Source organism: Heteronotia binoei, chromosome 2, assembly GCF_032191835.1.
Source record: "Heteronotia binoei isolate CCM8104 ecotype False Entrance Well chromosome 2, APGP_CSIRO_Hbin_v1, whole genome shotgun sequence".
Classification (NCBI taxonomy): domain Eukaryota; kingdom Metazoa; phylum Chordata; class Lepidosauria; order Squamata; family Gekkonidae; genus Heteronotia; species Heteronotia binoei.
This window is the reverse complement of record NC_083224.1, coordinates 168,298,631-168,319,817: the sequence shown is the minus strand read 5'-3', so window position 1 is coordinate 168,319,817 and position 21,187 is coordinate 168,298,631. Positions and strand designations below refer to the sequence as shown.

Here is a 21,187-nt window from a genome sequence, read left to right as displayed (position 1 = left end):
TAACACAACCAGCTTCATCTGAAACAGGCTACAAAGTAGCATCCTGATTATTCGAAAAGGTATGAAATGCAGACAGAAAGAGCATGCATGGGGGGGGAAGGTGCAGTCAACAGCCTGTCATTGAGAGTAAATTCAGCACTTAATCAATTCAACCTTCCAAGCATCTTCACCAGAAAGGGGGGGGGGGGGAGATATAACTCTTACCATGCCCCCTATGCCAGGTGTCAGCTGAAGTCCACGTCCCACTGACTGCCTCCGAGTCATCTGTATTCTCTGCAAGGAAAACAATCCAAAGTATTTCAGAAGGTCTACCAGCAGATGAACAACCTCAGGCCCACTGGCCACCTCCTGTACAGGAGGGGCTGTATAAAAAATGTGGCATATTCCATGCAGACAGAGGAAAGGTAGGAAACAGTATTCTTCCTGAATTCTGAAACTGTACCTTCTTTGGACGTACTAATGTGTCGGAGATAGGGAGGGAGGGAAAACAGAAGAAGGGAACCAGTGACTCAGATGTGAGTTACAGAGCAAGTGAATGCAATTGTATCCTGCTGTGCACACAGATGTGTGGTGATAGGTCAGCTGCCAGTTTAAAAAAAGTATGCCCATCCCGAGGGGAAATGGGACAAAGATGTGCTCTCCGTCTCCATTCGATTAACAGCAAGGTATGAAGGTTCAAAGCTTAGCCATGGCAAAATGCATCCTCCTTTCACAACAATAAAAAGCTTATTTTAAAAACAACAATCCTAACCCAAGCATGTCTTTTCATTGAATAGTCAATTATTAACATATGCTTTAAAAGCGCATTAATAATTTAATATTACATGAGGTTTTTTTAAAGAGACCATTGGCTCATTACTTTGACGAAAGTCATATGAGTGTTCAAGCGTGCCTTGATACTTGTAAATGCAACCCTAAACAGATGTATGTCCTTCTAAGCTCACTGACTTCAATGGACTTAGAATGGTGTAGCTCTACTTAGGACTGCTTTGGGAGTCACCTCTAGCAAAGCACAGTCAGCAGGTGGAGTAGGCTTTTTCCAATTTAATAGCTAAGAGCCATCTTTCTTTATTTAACAATCCACTGACACAGCAGTCTCGGACGGAACCCATCTTACAAATACCATGCTAGACTTCCATTCCTGCATAAAAGCCACTACCACAAGAAATTTAGCCACAGACAATGAGCAGGAAAAGCACAGAAACAAGGCAAACCTTTGAAGCCATCACAAATTGTATCCACAGATCTATTAAAGGGGCAATCAACACCCAATCAAAGAAAATATGGGATGTTTCAATTGCCTTGGACCCACAAAAATATATAATGTCTGGGTAGGATACTCCCTGGAATCTAGCCACCAAAACAGCAGAGGAGAAAGCAATTAGTCTAGGCAGAACAAGAATCTTCTGATATTTTGTAGGCTGTCAGTTGCTAACCATAAGGGAACTGTAAGAGTGGGCCAATAACAGCATAGACCAAGGACGGCCAAACTTGCTTAACAATGAGCCACGCAGAATATATGTCAGATGTTTGAGAGCTGCGAGACCTGAATGTCAGATGGTTGAGAGGCGGAAGGAAGGCAAATAGATGGAAGGAGGTGGAAAAAAAGCAACTTTAACTTTAAATGCATTCTCTAAGCCAGGGGTGGCCAATGGTAGCTCTCCAGATGTTTTTTTGCCTACAACTCCCATCAGCCCCAGCCAGCATGGCCAATGGTTGGGGCTGTTGGGAGTTGGAGGCACAAAACATCTGGAGAGCTACCGTTGGCCACCCCTGCTCTAAGCCACTGGTAGGCTTGGCTAAGTGATTTAAAGAGAGAAATGCCTTTTCCAAGTCAGCCAACAGGGTAGTGGGGGCTTTGAGAGCCACACAATGTGTTTGAAAGAGCCGGAGTTTGGCCACCCCTGGCATAGACCATACCCTACAAGCCCTGCCAAGAGCCAGTTGACAATCCAGTGCCTCCAGTACTTTGCCTGACACTCCAGCAGCCTCTGGACCAATAGGTAGGAGGAATGAAAGGGACAGCCAAAAAAACGTTTGGATTCAAAATTGAACTGCCAGTGCAAAACAACAATCTGACCAGAAAAGAGATAACAAAGCCTTCCATTAAAAGTGAAAAGCCAGATACCAAGCTTGGCACTTCACTGATCCCAAACCCAGTTCCAATCAGAGCTTCAAAGAAGGAACACAAAGAGGAACTCAGTTAATTTTGCAAAGAAAAACATCAAAAGGTCAACCAACAGAACTACCCAGCCAAGTAGTCCAAATGGCCACACCACAGAAAAGCTGAGACAGCACTTTAGCCCTAAAGATTTGAATTGCTGCAGGGATATACTGGCCACCAGCAGAGAAAAAACAAAGCGACTAGCACCCACCAAGCTAGCAGAGCACACTCTTTATGAACATTCCATGGGCAGAGAAGATTGAAAAATAATACCTAGACAGTGAAACTGGGACACCTGCTCAACTGGCTGATTATTCAAGGTCTAAGCAAGTTGCCTGAGCCAAGAAGATCTCAAAAACTTTAGATTTCTCACAAGCCCCCTCTGGTACAATTGTTCTGAAATTCCTCTAGCAATCTATGAATTAAGTAGAAAAATCTGAGATCAATGGAAGATTCTGTTTCGCCCACAGATACTTTCTAGGTATAGAATCAATGTAACTTTTAAGTCAAATTAAGAGCCACAAGGAAAGCTGGTTCTAAAAAGGGAGTGAGAAGTGCCTCCTGATCTCCCCCAGTGGAATGCTTTTGATGAATCTGCCTCCCAGTGGACATTAACACTCAGTACGTGGACCATCAGAAGGCAAAAACTAAAAGACATAGAACAATTTCTGCTGCATTCAGAATCAGTTTGATGGATGCTGCACTACATCCTGCAGTCTTTCCAACACGCCCCGCCCCCCCAAAATCCTCCGTGCACCACTTGAAATAGAACATTTTCATGCCTTGAAGCCTCCAGGAAAAAGAACAGTGCCTTCTTCCAACAGCACTGAATATGGCAGCCCATCTCTGATCAATTTTCCTTTCTCCTCTACTCCCAGGATATCCTGAATGCAAGTGAGCATTGAAAAGACCTTTCTTTCACCCTCCCCCCGGAAGTTCTGCTTCAGATGGACCACTCCTGCTTGGTCCTAAACATTGTTTCCCGCAGCAGTCCAATACTTAGTGTACTAATGGCAAAGAGCTGTTGACTCCCCCTCCCAAATAGCTTTTCAGCTTGCCGTTTTGGTAAAGAAATACAACTAGGCAATACTAAAAAAAAAAGCAACACCAGGAAAGCATTTCCAGATTGCCAAACAGCTTTCACAAGAGGAGCTCAATACAAAAAAGGAGACGAGAAAAAACCCTGCTGAATCCTCGTGTTCCACTGGCGGTTAGCAACAACCAAGTAAAAGGGCAGAGATTCCAATGACTTACAGCCAGTGTTCCCTCTAAGCTGAGTTAGTGTGAGCTAGCTCATTGTTTTTAAGCCTCTGGCTCACACACTTTCGTCTTAGCTCAGGAAAAATGGTCCTAGAGCAAACTAATATATGCAGTAACTCAGAAAGTACAATTTTTGCTCACAAGGCGCCACAGTTTAGAGGGAGTATTGCTTACAGCCAAGGTTTTTTTTTTTTTATTACACTTTTACAGAGGAAGAACTGACTTTATTATAAATAGGCTATAATTTTACCCCCTCCCCAACTACTCCTGAACACTTTTTATTGCTGTGCCTGTTGCACAAAACTACTGACAGCCTTGAGGAGAGGGAAATAACGCTTAGTCAGGCGTGGCAATTCATAATCCCCCAAGAGACCTCTATTCCTGGTCCAAAAAGGGAACCACCTAAGAGTAGTTTTCCAGATGCACAGAAATAAAAAACCTTTGCATGGCAGCTTTCAGAGAGATTTCAAAGGTTCGGGCTGAGATCACATACCTGTACGGGTGGTCCAAGCTCCTGTGGTGGAGCAGGAATTGCGTGAATAGTCAGCCGTGGTGGTAAGGGGTGGGGTCGAGGCGGACGTGGTGTCTGTCTTTCAGAAGCAGAGGTTGGCTGCTGTTCTCTCGGGCTTTCCTGAGAGAAGGTGGACTCAGCAACACCTGAACTCCCGTCGCCTGACGATAAAAGAATATTTGGTAAGAGGTCTTTCACGTTTCCATTAGAGGCAATGGGTAATTTTAATGAACGTACTGAGCTGGGAAGCTGAAAGAAAGAATACGTTTTGCCCAAAGGTAGAACAAAATCACAGTTAATAACGCCAAGTGCCGCTCAATAACGCTCAAGTGCCGGGTTCTACTGGAGAAAGTTTTTCTTCCAGACGTTTCGTTCTCGGCTGCGGAGAACATCCTCAGTGGCGTTGCAGCCGGAGCACAGCAGCCAAGAAGGTCAGAGTGCCTGCTCCAGCTGCAACGCCACTGAGGATGTTCTCCGCAGCCGAGAACAAAACGTCTGGAAGAAAAACTTTCTCCAGTAGAACACGGCACTTGAGCCCGAAAGATTCTACAAACCCAAATGGGTTATAATTATTTATTCATTACAATATTTAAGTCACAGCTTTACTTGTGGCTCAAGCCAACGGACAAAACCCCCAGTTAATCACCTACAGCCAAAAGAGATCAGCAGGTTATACTCCAAGCAAAGCCCTGGCAGAAAAAACGGCATGGCTGCGCCTCCTGAAAGCAACTGCTAAATTCTGAGCACAGCAAAAGGGTACGCCGTGAATCAATCTCACAAGCTACCATTCTGACTTTTCAGGGGGTTCATTATAACCATTTCCTCTGACATACGGACCCAGTTCACACTCCAAAAATGAGAAGCGTTTTTAAAAAAAATATTTTTCCTAGTCACAGAAGACACTGGCTTGCATTAATTGGTAGGTAAATCCAGCAACTCAGGGAAGCAAGCATAATGAATCACCTTTTCCACTGCAGCCTGCCTGCTTTTCCTCCCTGATACTGTTCCGGGGGAAGCAAATTGAGAGAAGGGAACGGGAAATAATTGCTCCTTTACTCTTCTGCTGGTAGAAGTGGTTTCCATCTACGGAAAGCACGGCTACCACACAAACTATTATTGTTAATGAAAATCCATTATTAGGTATGCATACCACAATTCTGAGAGTCAGCTGCTCTCTGGCTGCTTTCACCTCCAGCAAGGCTCTCTTCAGTTTCTGTACTGGGATCCATTCCATCAGCACCCTGGACACACACGTACAAGAAACAAAAAAACTCAATGGAAACTTCCGGAATGAAGCGTATCGTTGCAGACGCTTTGTGTGAAAAAAGCTTGTGTGCGTGAGATCCTTTCGAGACCTCTTCTCATCCTATGATTTCTGCTGGGCTTTAAAATCTTTTGCCTTCTACAAGCATTGTGGGTCACTTTGAGGACTATGGCAAAAAAAAGTGAGATGCAACCCCCCCGCCATGTCGCCCATTTTTGTCTGGCATTCTTACCTCGGTTTCATCAGCATCATAGCCATCATTTCCATCAACGCTCCCAGTGCCCTCATTACTGTCTTCACCTTCGTCTCCCATTCCTGTGTCTTCATCGTCTTCATCCTCATCATCCTCTTCCTCATCTTCATATTCCTACAAGGGGTATCATTTCAGAAAGGCATGGGATCAGACAAACTGACTTTGCCTAGTACCCTCTCCGACATTTTTTGAGATCGGTAACTGGGTCAGATCTTTCCGACTATTCGTGAATTGTTTACTGACTTACGCTGCATCATCTGCATTGAGTCTTAGTGAGAATGGTGGACAATAAGTAATACTAAATAAATGAATTGGTGCTGACAGAAAAGCAGGGACAAATTTCACTGACTCCCTGGTCCTGCTGCAGATATCCAGCCCCCTCATACTGTTTATGAGGGTCCCTGGGAGCAGCATTTTAGGGAGATCAGTTAGCTGCAAAAAAATGGGGTGACGAGACTCAAGGAAGTTCCACTCTGATTATGGAAGTTCCTTCTGTTAGTGGAAAAGATTGGCAGGATCCAACCCAAGCAGCAGTCAAAACCGGGATGAAAAATATTCCCCCTGTTGAAACACTTGCTATTTGGGTTATCTTGACTTGGCTTGTTATTTTAAAGAAATAAGGCACTGAGCATAGCCATCTGTTCCCACTCTCTTTTTCAATATTTAAGTCAAACTTAGATCTTTTTAAAGGGCGGTGGCAGCAGCATTATGGGTACTGGCTCACAGATGGTCCTGATGCAGCAACTGCACTCAGTCCACACAGTGCTAGAAACCTCTTCCTGACTCCTATGCTGAATCAAGAACAGTAGCCTGCAATTGTAGAACAAGTCCTCATTGGTTTGGTAACCATGCCAGCTTTCCCCCTCCAACCACTGAAAAAGCCACTTAGAGGACAGAATAAAAGTTGCGTGCTTTTGGGGTTTGTTTTTCTTTAACAAGGAAACTTGTAGTGTACATACTTCAGGTTCTCCATCATTTTCCTCATCATCGTCCTCTTCATCATCACTGTCAATGACAATGACATCATCTCTCTTTCCCTGGCCATCCTGGGATGATGATGTATTCTGCTGGTCTGACTGAAGAGGTCCAAGGTCTATTGGGAGTGAGTGAGACGTCTCCTCACTGTCTTCCATAGGGGTATACTCCCCCTGTGTAACACCCTTCAAAACAAGACAAAAGACAAATGAGTGGTATTTTTTAAGAACTAAAGAAATCAGTCTGTGAGCATTCCTCACCTTGCTGAGGTAACTCCAGACCTAAGGGCATAGCTGTTAGCAGTCAGACCACTTCCTCTCATAAAGGAGCAGTTCAAAGCTTAAGAGAGACAGGAAAATCCTTCTTAAAATAGAATTGCAAAAAATATAGTGCAAGGCACTATGGAACAAAATGGATGCCAGGCAGGCAAAAGCCTGGGAGAATATTTTGGAAGCTGAATCAGAGTGGCTATGACCACACCTTGGAGAGATGCATAACTATAGGACAATGGGTCTCCCAACAACTATGTACTCACCCTTGGACTAATATCATCAAGTCCAACCTTACTTCCTCTGCACCCACTTACCCAAATTAAATGACACTTAATCAACTCTCAATTCTATTCACCAAACCTATTAGCTTCTTTTCTGGTATATGCAGGGTTATCAAGCTCCTTTCACAACTCTTGCATAACTCAGGAAAACACATCAAGCCTCTCCTATCTTTTTTGTCCACTTCTGAGAAACCCATCAAATATTTTTGCCCCATATTAAGAGCACCTAGCCATCAGTGGAGTGTGTCTGTTCTTGGATCCATACCCACACTCCCAATCTGTTGGGTCTTCTTTCCTTCTCTCAGGGCGTTTTCGCACTGACCTTCAAGTAGCGCGACCACCCTCTTCACACCGGAGGATCTGCCCGGATTTCGCACAAGAAGCGCCGGCGCACCCAAAAGAGCCGGCTACTTCCGTCGCGAAACCCGCTCAAACGGAAACCGCCAAGAAGCAGGAAAACGTTTGAGCGGGTTTCGCGACGGAAGTAGCCGGCTCTTTTGGGTGCGCCGGCGCTTCTTGTGCGAAATCCGGGCAGATCCTCCGGTGTGAAGAGGGTGGTCGCGCCACTTGAAGGTCAGTGCGAAAACGCCCTCAGTGAAATGCTGGCCGTTTTGCTGCCGCCTCTGCAGACCTCTTCCCTCTGAGACTGCTAATCATAGCCTTCCCCTGAAATTGCTTTTCCATCTTCCAACCCTGCCTTTCCTTAACTAGCTCTGGGTGTTTATTGTGTGTGAAGTTTGATTTTCACTTGCTCTCTTTTAATAAAAACTTTCTGGCTGAACATCTGCCTGGCTTATTTCCAGGGTTTTCTTAAGGGAAAAATCCCTGTGAACATAGGTGGAGAAATCCCAGCTACCTCTTCTCACTCTTCTTTAGAGCTAATCCACCCCCCCCATCCACAACTAATGAGTAACATAGCATGAAATTCTATCACAGTGATAAAAAGGAAAGTGATCTCAAGTAACTTGGTAGAACTTATGTCTGGTTGTTCTACCAATAACTTATCCCCACCCCAATGTTCAAACGTGTGCCAGGAAAGCAGATCATGGGTCAATGCAAAATAAATAAACATCTCCAAAAGAGAAAATCAGCTATAAAAACATAAGCAACCCCTCTTAATCATTAGGGTAGGAAGTCGCCAAGGAATACAGTGCAACCAATAATAGGTTTTTACAGGCAGTTTCCCATTAAGTTTACCTGCAAAGAGATGCAGGTTCTATCCTAAATGTACAAAAATGCTTTCCAATAGTTAGAAATGGGCCTGACAAATGTGTATTGAGGTATGCGTTGGGATCCAAAAAGTAGCACAGTACACTTCCTGCTTAGAGCAACCTCTTTGGAAGCTCCTGAAAGCATCCTCCCACAATGAACAAGCTGCTGCCACCAAAAAGGAAAAGTGGCGTACACACATACCCATCCCATGCAAGCAGACAAGCTTTTTGGATACCAGCCATGTGACGTATATATATTCAATGCAGAACTATTCTGCTGCTTACTTCTCCTATAGAATCCTGTGAGTCTTGGTTGTAGACCTGGGCTTCTATTTCTCCATCTGTACTCTCTTCTGCAGTTACCTCCTCCTGAAATATTATGTTAATTCATCACAAAAAAGATCACGCAAAGTGTACAGTCATGGACAAGACGTACTATCTAGCTCACCTAACCACACAGCTGTAAAACTTAAGTTACTAATCACCATTTTTGACAGACAGCCAATCAACTTCAGCCTGATCCCCTAAGCTCATATTAATCGCTTCAAACTTTATGTAATCATGGGATCAAAAAACCAAAGTGGTTTGGATTCACCCAAACGTTTCTATGTATGTAAGGATTTACCACCATGTAGTGTGACTTCTTTGCCTCCTCCCTTCCACAGCAGTCCAAAATACTCCCCCAAAATGCTGTTCCAGTGAGAATGTCACATTTCATGGATGGAAATCCTTTAATCTGCTAAAACACTCCACTGCATGCAAGGTATCATATAAACTTCCCTTCTGTAGTGACTGCATTCTCCCCAAGAACTCCCTAATGATATTTAAATGTTTTGGATTCTCAGGGTCATGCTTACTTTATAAAAATAAATGTTATTTATTTTGGCACTTATACTACAGACTATGTTCAACACAAGCACATGGATTTTTTTGACTTGTAATTACTTAATCTATAAGGGGGGGAGGTGTTTGAATTGTATGTATGGAGTGGTTCTGCTGAAAAGTGTGCCTGAGATGTGGGCAGCAGACTTGGTGTTCACCCACCTCACTTTATTGGCACATAATAATTTATAAATCAGCTTCCTAGGACAACTGAATCTTCTTCAGGCTAGATGTGGTGGTCATGAACAAACACGACCAAAACTAGCAGAATTATTTTTGTTCTTACGAACCTCTGGTTCAACTCTTTGTATAGTCCTAAGCTTCTTGGAATGAGGCACATCCACCATTTCCTCCGACATTTGTTCTGAGTTTTCGACTGTGCTATCATCTTCTTCTTCTCGCTGACGTTTGGGTAAAGAAGAACTTGGTGTAGCTGAAACTTAAGCAGTAGGGCTTTGTTATACTCAATACACATTTCACAACGTCTTCAGAAAGAGTCAATTGTAATGGCTATTTTAAGAATCTTTGATGCTCAGTGGTAAGGGACATAAGAACATAAGAGAAGCCATGTTGGATCAGGTCAATGGCCCATCCAGTCCAACACTCTGTGTCACACAGTGGCCTATACACACACACACACATATATACACATGTGTATGTATATATATATATATACATATACACACACACACAGTGGCTAATAGCCACTGATGGACCTCTGCTCCATATGTTTATCCAATTCCCTCTTGAAGCTCGCTATGCTTGTAGCCGTCACCACCTCCTGTGGCAGTGAATTTCACATGTTAATCACCCTTTGGGTGAAGAAGTACTTCCTTTTTTTCCATTCTAACCTGACTGCTCAGCAATTTAATTGAATGCCCACGAGTTCTTGTATTGTGAGAAAGGGAGAAAAGGGACCGGGCTTTGCATTAGAAGGTCCCAGATTCAATCCCTAGCATCTCTAGTCAAAAAGATCTGGTAGTAGTTGATGTGAAACAACTCTGCCTGAAAACTTGAGAGGCACTATTAGTCAGAAGCTTGGATCCACTAGAGAACTTCTGTGAGCACAATGGTGGGAAGATTCTCCCCACTTCTCCCCCTCCTGCAGTAGATCTCCAAATCCTTACATGCTATTCCTGGGGATCCCCTGTCTCCTAGGAGCAGAGCTTCAGGCAGCACTTTGGACTGTGATGAGAAGGGGGGGGGGGGGGGATCATGCTCTAGAGATCTCCAGTCTCCCTCTGTAGAAAACTTCCAGTGGATCCAAACCAGAGCAGCCAATGACGACTCTGATAAGCCAATGAGCAGCCTCAGCATAAGGCAGCTTCACTGGCTTATGCGACTGTAAGCTAATGTGTGTAATTGTTATAAATGTGTGTAACTGTTTTTCAGAGGCATCAAACTCATTTGTTATGTAGGCCAGATCTGACATAAATGAGAACTTGTCAGGCCGGGCCATGTGTGTCATAGAATGTAATGCCAGGTAATGGAGATATAAACTTTCTAAAGGACACAGACAAACACAATTAAAGATTTTGTGTCTCTCCCATGTGATCAAGGGAACTGGGCAAAGGAAGCTCTCCTTTCCTCCCCCCCCTCTCAGGGGATGAGGAGGGAGCGGAGCCTCAGCCAGTAAAAGGAAAAGAAACTTGGCTCAGTAGCTCTGTTGTGCGACTGAGAAAGCCTGGCAAAGCAAGCTTCCCCTCCTTCCCATGGAAGGGGCCTCAGCCAAGGGAGAAAAGAGAGCCTTTGCTCCATAGCTTCTGTGTGATTAAGCAAGTCTGGCAAAGCAAGCTGTGACATAGAAGGAAGCAAGAGAGAGGAAGAAAGAGCAGACTTGCTCATAGCCTTGATAGGAACCCTCCAGGGGCCTGATTTGGCCCCCAGACCACACATTTGACACCCATAGTTTATATCTTGCTTCTCCTAAATCCAGGGGCTCAATTGATTTTCACTTTTGTTGAAGAAAATTCAGTTACACTAACCTGTGCCAAACACTGCAGTTGATGTAGAAGGTCTTTCCATCTGTGAGCTCTGAACAACCTCCAAAATGGTTGGGGCCGGCTCTTGAGCCGCTGGTTCGATCTGAGGATGGCTCTGCTGAGTGGGCTGCACAAAAGCCGTGGCTTGAGTTTGCTGCTGAACTGTCAGGATGGGCTGAGAGAGTGAGGTCTGGACATTGGGGCTTGTGGAACGCACAGATCCACTGGTGCTTCCAAAGACTGGGACATGCTCCACTGGTCCTTCTGACTGCATAGCTGAAACACACAATGATCACAGCAGCTCAATTTAGCTACATTAACATTGTAACAAACAAGGAGCTGCCGAACTATAGTTGGTGAACTGTGCAACACATTCTTCTTTTGCAATCATGGCTTTAACTGCTAAAACCCAGTTGCTGAAGAACAAATCAAAGACTGGAAAAAAATAAGGAATTTCTACTTGCACTTGTCTCCTTGTTTACACACTTTGTACAAATTTACTACATGATGTCCACAAACAATCCAAGAAGAAGTGACCAGTGACTCACGAAAGCTCACACCATACCACAAATTTTGTTTGTCTTTAAGGTCTACTGGACTCTTGCTCTTTTCTATCCCACTCCAAAGTATCTAGTATTTTCATGGTATCCATTCCAGAATTCAGGTGTGGGTATTTGTTAGCTATTTGACTATTCAACATTATCCAGCACAGTACAATGCAGAGGTTCTACAGCTAGAGTGGTTGGTGTCAAATTCCATTTTTTAAAACATACGGATCCCAAGGAATTACATAGCTGACTATCCATTTCTAGATTTTCAGAAGAGATGCCTTTACCTTCCTGAGTCTCCACCTGTGTTGTTGGCATAACAGTTGCTGTTGGTGTAGTTGTAGGGTTGGTAACTGTAGCAGGAGTTACCATAGGGCGGATACTGGCTCTCGGGGTAGATTTGTTTCCAGCTATGGCAGCAGCTGTCACTTTGCTTGGAGTAGACACAACAGGTGTCGGTTTGATATTGGCTGTTGGTGGATCTGAAGTACTCGCACTAGGAACAAACCAAAAATTGTATGCATTCGCTAGGATGCCATTTTAAGCACATCTAGTGGCAGCAAAACTTCCATAGAAGAAAGAACAGCAGAGGATATGTGGGACAGAAAAGGTCTTCGTTTACAGAAAATAAATTGTATATGGATTTATTAGACTCACAAGCGCTTCCCTTTGTATGTGATCAAATCTAGAGAGGTCCCTGCATTTCTGCTTCATACCCCAACACTGTCACCATGAAAGGATATGTGGAAGGTAACAAATAAAGCAGGAAGTTGTGTTCTGGGGGATACTGCACAACAGTGTGAACAACCATGGGCTTTTAAAAAAAATTCTGAACACGAGATATCTTGCTGACATTTTATTTCACATCTTCTTGAAGCAGATCATGACACATTAAAAAAAAATGGGATCCAAAGATCTGGGAAGTTACATTCTCATCAGCCTAGCTGCTGGCCTAAGTAATGGTAGAAAGCACAATTAAAAGCAAGAATAGCTAAGCATATAGAGAAGCACGACTTGCTGAGGAAGACCCAGCATGGATTATGCAAAGTGGTTTTGCTTGACCACTCTTTTAGAATGAATGGATACCCTGCTCTTTATTTAAACACTGCAAACAGCAGCCTTTGGATACCCAGTTTGGTTTGCTGAAGACTGAGGTGGTCATATCTGCACCTGGCACCTAATTATCCAGTACAGTGAAAGCCCAAACAGAAGTCCAAACTGAGCAACAGAACGGCAAATAAGATTCTGTGGTAAGAGTGAGTAACAAGGCATACACTGCAGCCCCTCTTAACTTCATATGTACAGTGACAACTCCCATCTACAAAAGAGCAACCCAAACGATCCAGGAGCTGGACCACCTCTTCTACAAGGTTAAAGCATTTGGCAGGTTTTCATTTAGATTAAAGGACTGCAAGATGGGGGAGGGGGGAAGCAATGCGAATATGGAGGGGATGAGAGATTTCTCACTTTTATAACGCGAGGGTCACCAGATGAAAGTTACAGGCAGCAGACTCAGAAAATGCAAAAAGAGCCTTGAGTTCAAGAAATATCCTAATATGATATGGCAATAGGCAATGAGCTTCATAGAAAACAGCTATCACTGTAAACAGGACTTGGTGAATCTCCAAGCCCAGAGGCACCAGTCCAATTGCTGGACTATCAGTGGAGGAGGACAGGTACCCTCAGACCTTGCTTATGCATTTCTAGTAGCATATGAATGGCCACTACTGGAAACAGAATTTTTAGTATCAGAAGTTAGCTGTATTGCTCTTCAGTAGAACAGCTAGCTTTGAGTCCAACAGCATCTTAGAGACCAACAAGAAATTTGAGGTTATGAGTTTCTGAAAGTCAAACTCAAAACTGACTCTTTCTCAAAAGCTCTTACCCCCAAAATCTTGTTGGTCTCTAAAGTGCTACTGGTCTCAAATCTAGCTAATTTCATTAGTACACAACCTACAATCCTATGTACAAGAACCGCACACATAACATGCAGCTATTTTTTATTTTATAAACAATTAAACTAACTATTCATCAAAGTAAAGGGACTTGTAGAAAGTTTGTACATCCAAACTTTATGATGCACAATGAGAATATGCAACCTATTTTTCCTATCATCTAGGCTCTCAAGTGTAAAGCGCCTGAATTATCTTTTTACCTAAAGGCCACTGATGGACAACCTGTAACTGTAGAGCAATTCTATTACGATGGCGTTAGCCACATAGCTTTACTTTGATTCACGTACCAGAAAAATCACAGTTGTATCAGTTGTATCTAAAGCATATTCAGGATAGCACATGCAGGTAAGTTTGCGCTGCATACAGAAGCCACTGGTACAGTAAGAATAAGAACAATCAACAAAAATGTAGATAAGATTAAACAGGAACTCACATTCCTCGTTCACCAGCTGCAGGAGTTGATTTAAGAGTGATCTGCCTCTGCTGTTCTGAAGCCTGTTGGGAGAGAAAATGCTTCTGTAAACCACAGGAATCAAAAACTTTTATCTTAACATCATACAAAACCCTCAAAAATCAAATCGGAAAATCCAGTTGGTACAGAAAGTGGTGGGCCACCACCTTCTCCTGCATCACTGGTACCAGCAGTGTTGCCAGTGCCTCCGCTGCTTGAGTGTGGACCACACCCCAAGTGCCAGGCGAATGGTCTGGTGTGTTGGTGTCAGTATGTCTGCTGGGGGCTGCCCACCCCTGAGCCAGGGCGATCCATCATGCATGTCTTCAAGCAGGTTATGGCATGGGATCATACAAGGTACCATTGATAAATGGGTGAACATGCCACCTTGAACGATTCCTCACTGAATCAGAATGGTAGCTGCAATCCACTCCCACCCTTCTCAATTGAAAGTATTCCATGGCAGGAGGCTGAAGAGATAAGATTTGAACAGCATAATTTAATTACCCCTTTACTTAAAAATAAGGAACTGCTAAATGTGCACGCCCAGCTGTCATGGTTACTATCTGATACAAATGATCATGGCAAAATTCATGGATGCAATAATCAAACATAAGAGAAATAACACTGAGTAAGGTCTAAAACAATTTTTGCTTTTAACTTCTGCTTAAGGCGATAGCCATACAAGCAGTACTAGATAGAGATTTGAACAGCAACTACAAATTAAGCAGCGAAGAACAAGCTTGACTTTGCAGATGGGGATCTGAAACACTGTAGATACCGGACCTTGTTGCTAGATTCTGGAGGCTCATCTCGCTGTTCATGGTGCCTCTCTTGCTGTTCTCTGAGCTCTCTCTCTAGGCGGCAAATCCGGCCCTCATACTGCGATTTAAGCGCATTCATCCGCACTTCCAACTCTGTCTTCTGCTCTTCCAGTGTGCTGCTCTTTTGCTTCCATTCATCGCTTTCTTTGGTCAGCTGCTCTTTTGCGCCTAAAGAACCCAAAAGTCTCTTGGTTAGGAGTTTGCTTGCCAGGTCACCACATGGGACCCTAGGACCCGATTCTCCACAGTCCACTGTCTGTACCTGCTGAGGTGGGTGCTGATCAAAGCTTAAGTCAGATTTTTAAGATCCCACAGAACTCAAGATGGCCACCCTTCTGGAATGCCAAGAATGCCACTCACCTGCTAACTGTGCAATCCTCTGCTTGGCAGCCAGAAGCGTCTTCTTGGTTTTCTCCTCCTTCTCCGCAATCTGTTGCCTGAGCTGATCCTCCTGCGTCGTTCTCTCCTGCAGATCTTGATGAAGCCGGGAGATCTCAGACTGCAGCTGGGCTGCCTGGTCCTGAAGGTTTTTGACTTCGGTCTCCTTTTCTCCGAGTGTCTGCAAACAGAGAGAAATCGAAGTGATAGCACAAAGCTCTTCTCAAAAAGGGGTTGCAGCTATAGCTAACACAATCCATATGTTTTAAGAGAACTGACTCCTATTAAGTCAACCCATTTGCTGATCAATACATTCAACGGACGCAGTTCTGCTCTGTGGAGGTACTTATATTGCTTTGTGCAGTGATTTTTCACCACCTACATTCACAACATGCTCTTCACTCAAGCATTCAGGGGGCTGCGTACAGGGGATTATCCTATTTGATCAGTGTGACAGTCCTTTGAGACAAGCAAAAATCATGAACCCACCATCTACCCAAGCTTCAAAACTGAGCAGAGACGTGAATTTGGGCCTCCACCTACAAGTCCAATGCCCTGCTTTGACTTGTGAGGAAATCAGTTACTCAAGCTGTGGAATGGGGGTAGATTCAAGTGCATGTCACAAAGAGACTTCTCTTACCTTCTGCAAATTTTCAATCTGCCCCTCCAAGGTTTTTATCTTTGCCTCCGCTTGACTGAGAGCCTCTTTCACCTCTTGAACTTCCTTGTCCGAAGCGTGCTGCTCTTTCTGTTCTGCAACAGACTGAACTGATGCTTCTGCAATCACCTGAAATTATGGACAGGTAACAAGAGAGTTCTGTGATGCACAAAGGAGCAAGTTTTATTGACTGACAACCAACTCTAATGGACACTCCATGCCACGGCTTAAATGAAAACACACAAGATCAGAGGGTAGCAAATCAAAGACCCACTGATCCGCCTGTTTAGATCTCTGCTATTCCAGGCTCTCCACACAGGCTAGAAACAGGAAGAAATCAATATATTTGAATTGGGGGGGGGAGGGGTGACCTTTGCTTAAGTTGGCCTGTACTGTCAATCTACCTTCAGTGAACTGGCTGAGAGGGGGATATATTTTGTAAAGACCAAGACTGTGGCTTCTCAGCAAATAACCACACTGGAACGTCTTAAACCAGAGATTTACTAATGTGCACCACTGCTAAACATAATGATATGCTTTAACATACTAATATTTATAGATACTGACAAAAAACCCAAAGATCATCTTCTGCAAATAGGGGCAATTCTCACCCTCCCACTGTTCCCCTTCACTTCAATCCCCTCTCCCTCCAGTTTGGTGTAGTGGTTAAGTGTTCAGACTCTTATCTTGGAGAACAGGGTTTGATTCCCCACTCCTCCACTTGCACCTGCTGGAATGGCCTTGGGTCAGCCATAGCTCTGGCAGAGGTTGTCTTGAAAGGGCAGCGGCTGTGAGAGCTCTCTCATCCCCACCCACCTCACAAGGTTTCTGTTGCGGGGGAGGAAGATAAAGCCAATTGTGAGCCATTCGGAGACTCTGAGATTTGGAGTGGAGGGTGGGATATAAATCCAGCATCATCATCGTCTTCTTCCTTGCCAGCAGCATTTGCTTACTCTGATTTGCAAAAAGGCAGCATTAAAGCACACTCTGGCTAGAAGAACTGTGCTTGCCAGCCTGACAACCAGAAGAAAGGTCTGAGAGGACTGCTTTACACCTCTTCCCCTGCCAGACATCAAAAGCTACCTTGTCATGCTGAGCTTTCAACTCTTCATACTGGGTCTTGTATCGACGCCCGATTTTCTTGACCTGCGTTATAGTTTTGACTTTCTCTTGGATGTCAGCCAGCTTTGCTTCCAACTCCTTTTGAAGGGCATCCTTTTCAGCTTTTATTTTTGTTAGATCGTCACGGAGGGACTGAGCCTGATTCTGACCCGTAGTCACTGATGCATTTGACCTTAAATGGAAATCGAAAGGTTTATCGTATAGCATAAAAAGAAAGCTGCTGAAACAACAAATATGGGGAAAACGTTTTGTTATAGCCATGAGCATATAAACAGTTTAAAATGCCTTATAAACTGATATACAAATGTTAGCATTTTAAAGGGTTTTTCAGCAGCACACAGTCTGCAGTTCTCAAGCTGGTTTCAGCTGCATCCCATGTGTCAAGAGAAAAACCACAGCTTTGGTGGCTACAACAAAACTCCCAGAGAGGTACATAAAACATCTGAGAAACACTGTACAACTTTTCTACCAGACCCCTTGAACATCTACCCCAGTATTCTAACTGGCAGTAGCTTTGGGCAAGATAGTCTAAACTGGGGGCACCTGTGATAGAATCTGGGGTCTTATGTGCACAAGTTGCTCATTTCATAACTGAGCTATAGGTGCTTCCTCTAAAAACTGTGCTGTATAAGTTGATAGCACACAGACTGATTATGATGTAATTCTGTTCTTCTTCAAACAAAGACAGAACAAGTAGAGGAACCATTAGTCCATATGTTTCAGCACTGTTTATTCTAGCTGGAAGAGGCTTGCTGGAGTTTCATATAAGAAGAAGATGACCGTAGATTTATACCCCTTACTTCTCTCTGAATCAAGAGTCTCAGAACGGCTTATAATCTCCTTTATCTCCTTCCCGGACAACAGACACCCTGTGAGGTGGGTGGGGCTGAGAGAGTTCTTCCAGAAGCTGCCCTTTCAAAGACAACTCATAAAACAGCTATGGCTGACCCAAGGCCATTCCAGCAGCTGCAAGTGGAGGAGTGGGGAATCAAACCTGGTTCTCCCAGATAAGAGTCGTGCACTTAACCACTACACCAAACATAAGGCCTTTCAAAGCCTACCTTTAAAAAAAAAACAGCTGATGACTATACACATGACGCTGTCTTAGAATGAGTCAGACCTCTGGTCTGTTAACATCAATATTAACCACTCTGATAGGAAGTGGCTCTCTGGGGTCTCAAGCTGAGATTTCTCAGGTCACCTACTACCTGAACCCTTTAGTTGGAAGTTTGAACCCTTTAGTGGGGTTTGAACCTGGAACCTTCTGCCTACAAAGCAGATGTTCTCCCACTGAGACATTGCTCTACCCCTAAATTAGTCCAGAACCTCAACAGCGCAAGGCATGTACTTTCCCACTGAGCTATAGACCATTGGGGGATTCTGCACTCCAAGCACAAAGAATGAACACATCATTTGTCCATGTAAGCTTCCAAACAAGCCCTTATGAAAGGACAAAATGCATTACTTTTGCCATGTGGCAAAGCAATACATTCAGTATTTCCCAGATTGCAAGATAATCTTTGTAACCTCCTCTCCCACCTTCAGCATTTTTAATGGGAAGATAGTATACAAAGCATTCCAAATAAATCCATCAATCAATCTTACCTAGCGATTTCTGCTTTAAGCCTGCCTATTTCTTCACTCATCTGCTGTATACGTTTGGTGTTCACTTCTTTCTCTGAAACAAGCTTCCAATACTCTTCAACATCGGTGTCTTTTTGTTGGGCCAGCAAATGCTGGGGAAACAAAGCAACAAATAACCAAAGTTATGACCCTTGGTGCGCAGAGGAAATGGCACATTCCAGACAACAAAGCCAAGCTGTGTCAGTGACTGTAGCACAATATAAAAAGGTTTCAAGATGAGTACTAAAATAATGCCAACTATCAGGTTTGAGCATCAAAGATGTTTTTTTGCAAGAGCCAAAACTAGTGCTGGAATGCACACGCAGCTTTAGGAAAACTGAACTATGGGAGACAATAATTAGGGCAAACACAATCCCTATTTGGGATTTTTCTCCCATTTTATGCTTTGAATATCAAATTCTGTCTTCCAAGTCAACCGACAGCTTTTAAAATTCTGCTTCAAGAGCTGTTTACCATTCTGCGAAGGATGTGCTATCGAAGGGCAAAACTGCAACTGGTTTCTGGGCAAGTGGTCCCCATTCTCACCGAGAAAGAAAAAAGCAAGTATTACTTACCTGAAAGTAGCACTAGCTCCATATTTTAGCATCAATTGCTTCCATGCCCTGAAGTCCCTCACATATCATTAACCTTGCCACTCACACTTTTTTTTCCTCTAAATCCTGAAATGCTCCCTTCCCTAAGCAAACCTTGGTGCTGAATTTGCTTATAATCTTGCAGCACAATCACTGCCTTATCCCATTTTTGTTCTGCCTCCAAGCTACATTTTCCTGTCTTGAGGTGGCGGCCTCTTTTGTTTCTGCAAAAAATGCTATAAGCATTGATGCTTTGCAACTAGTAACTCAGACCCAGTTATTTATTAATGTTTGAAGACCAACAGGTCATAAGCATACAAAAGGATTATATTAATATACAGGCAATACAGAGAACAAATACAATATGGAAAATATAGGTATAAAACTTTACAGTAGGAAATAATACCATTTGCAAAAAATCTGCAACTTTCAGAAAGCGACTAGTAACAATTCTGTAGGTATACCTGAGTTCGGGTTTTCCAGCGTCTGACGTCTTCTTCCAACAGCTTCTTCTCAGCCTGCAGCATCCCACTTTTCTCACTCAGCTCAGTGTTGGACTCTTGTAAAGGCAAGATATCAGCTTCCAGCTTACGCACCTGAACCAATGATTGTTGGGAAGTTACTCAAAGTGACTGTTTTCTAGCATTTGCAACATACTTAAATGCAAATTTTAACACCTCCACCCACTCTGTGTGTGAACAAAAGTCCTGCTTTCGAAATCCTGAGAGATATCATAGTGTGCTGGGTTGACAGAACAACACCTATGACGCCGTGGCAGCGAAGCTCCTTCTACCAAACACAGACCTGTTTTAAATTCTTTATCTCTGGTGAAAAATTGAAAAATTAAGAGTAACTTCCATCTGTCACTCACAAATGTCCCATTAACTGCCAGAATCTTAGAAGGAGGACAATTAGTCAGCCATTACTTAAAATGTGAGGAAAGCATCAATTTTCTAAGGAAAATTGGACAGAAACGAAAATCTAATTCATTCGTATCTAAATGCTGATTCAGCCACATGTTTTCAATCCTCCATAACATGGCTTGGGAGCCTGAAAGGTGATGTTCTTTCACTACTTTCCTGCCTCCCCAACCTTACGTGATGGGAGTCCTATCACTTGTGTTTATGCAAAAGCCAGAATTTGCTACTACATGCACATGGGTGAATTATGCTTTGCAAATTACAATGTGCAGAGTTCATATTCTGTGATGAAGTGTTTCCTGAGAAAAAGAAAAGGAAGGAGACAAACTCTAGCATGTCAGGGAATGATGGAAAGAGGAGCATACAAGTCTGAGGCTCAGACATGGAAACTGAGTCTAAGTGATACAAATGGCTTCAGAGGGCTTTGTTTAAGAACTCTAAAAGCTTATCTAGAGTTCTCACTGACTTTTGCTTGTGTTTGCTGCAGTTCCTGTTCCAGCCTCTCCTTCTCTTCCCTCAGCATCTTGTTGGTTTCTATCAAAACGTTCATGGTCTCCGTCTTCTTCATCAGCTCTTCATGCTGAGCAACTGTTTTTGCCGTCACCTAAAATTCACAAAAGCAACACTGATACACAAGTCTGTGTGGAAATATCTAGATGAGTTTTAAACTCAGCTGTGACCTCAGATGCCTAGGTTTACTCGTTAAATCTGCCAGGCAACAAAGTTCAGCTTTCAAATGAAGCCATATACATGTCATCCCAGATAAATGAGGGAGGGCATGTTCCAGGAGACACCCAAGAACTACATCACAGCTGTGACTCACTGAAAGTTGTGAGCCAAGGATCTTGCAAGGAAGCTATCCTAACAATATTGATAAGCTTTCCAAGTACAATTTCCTGGAATGCAGCATGAAAGCCACTAATTTAATCTGAGCAATGTTCTTGATTTGGTTTCCCTCAGTTTTCCTGCACAGGCATATGTGATGCTTCTGAATAATAGTCAACAGTATTGTTCAGGTACTATCAATGAGGTTGACATTACTGCATCTGTGCCTAAATGG

The 21,187-nt window shown here is 43.4% G+C and overlaps 1 protein-coding gene across 1 annotated transcript in view; it reads right to left on the bottom strand.

The window, feature by feature from the left end:
- Positions 1 to 21,187, bottom strand: part of TPR (translocated promoter region, nuclear basket protein) — a 62,303-nt gene that overhangs the window by 9,741 nt on the left and 31,375 nt on the right. Inside the window, exons 28-44 of the mRNA XM_060232393.1 lie at positions 20,594 to 20,731; positions 19,672 to 19,803; positions 18,597 to 18,727; positions 16,953 to 17,163; positions 15,852 to 15,998; positions 15,194 to 15,392; positions 14,796 to 15,001; positions 13,992 to 14,053; positions 11,891 to 12,099; positions 11,059 to 11,331; positions 9,364 to 9,512; positions 8,477 to 8,560; positions 6,412 to 6,612; positions 5,432 to 5,566; positions 5,086 to 5,176; positions 3,918 to 4,096; positions 205 to 273 (exon numbers count right to left, since the gene is read on the bottom strand). Coding sequence (XP_060088376.1) covers positions 205 to 273; positions 3,918 to 4,096; positions 5,086 to 5,176; positions 5,432 to 5,566; positions 6,412 to 6,612; positions 8,477 to 8,560; positions 9,364 to 9,512; positions 11,059 to 11,331; positions 11,891 to 12,099; positions 13,992 to 14,053; positions 14,796 to 15,001; positions 15,194 to 15,392; positions 15,852 to 15,998; positions 16,953 to 17,163; positions 18,597 to 18,727; positions 19,672 to 19,803; positions 20,594 to 20,731 — 2,616 coding nt within the window. The remainder of the gene's footprint in view (positions 1 to 204; positions 274 to 3,917; positions 4,097 to 5,085; positions 5,177 to 5,431; positions 5,567 to 6,411; positions 6,613 to 8,476; positions 8,561 to 9,363; positions 9,513 to 11,058; positions 11,332 to 11,890; positions 12,100 to 13,991; positions 14,054 to 14,795; positions 15,002 to 15,193; positions 15,393 to 15,851; positions 15,999 to 16,952; positions 17,164 to 18,596; positions 18,728 to 19,671; positions 19,804 to 20,593; positions 20,732 to 21,187) is intronic.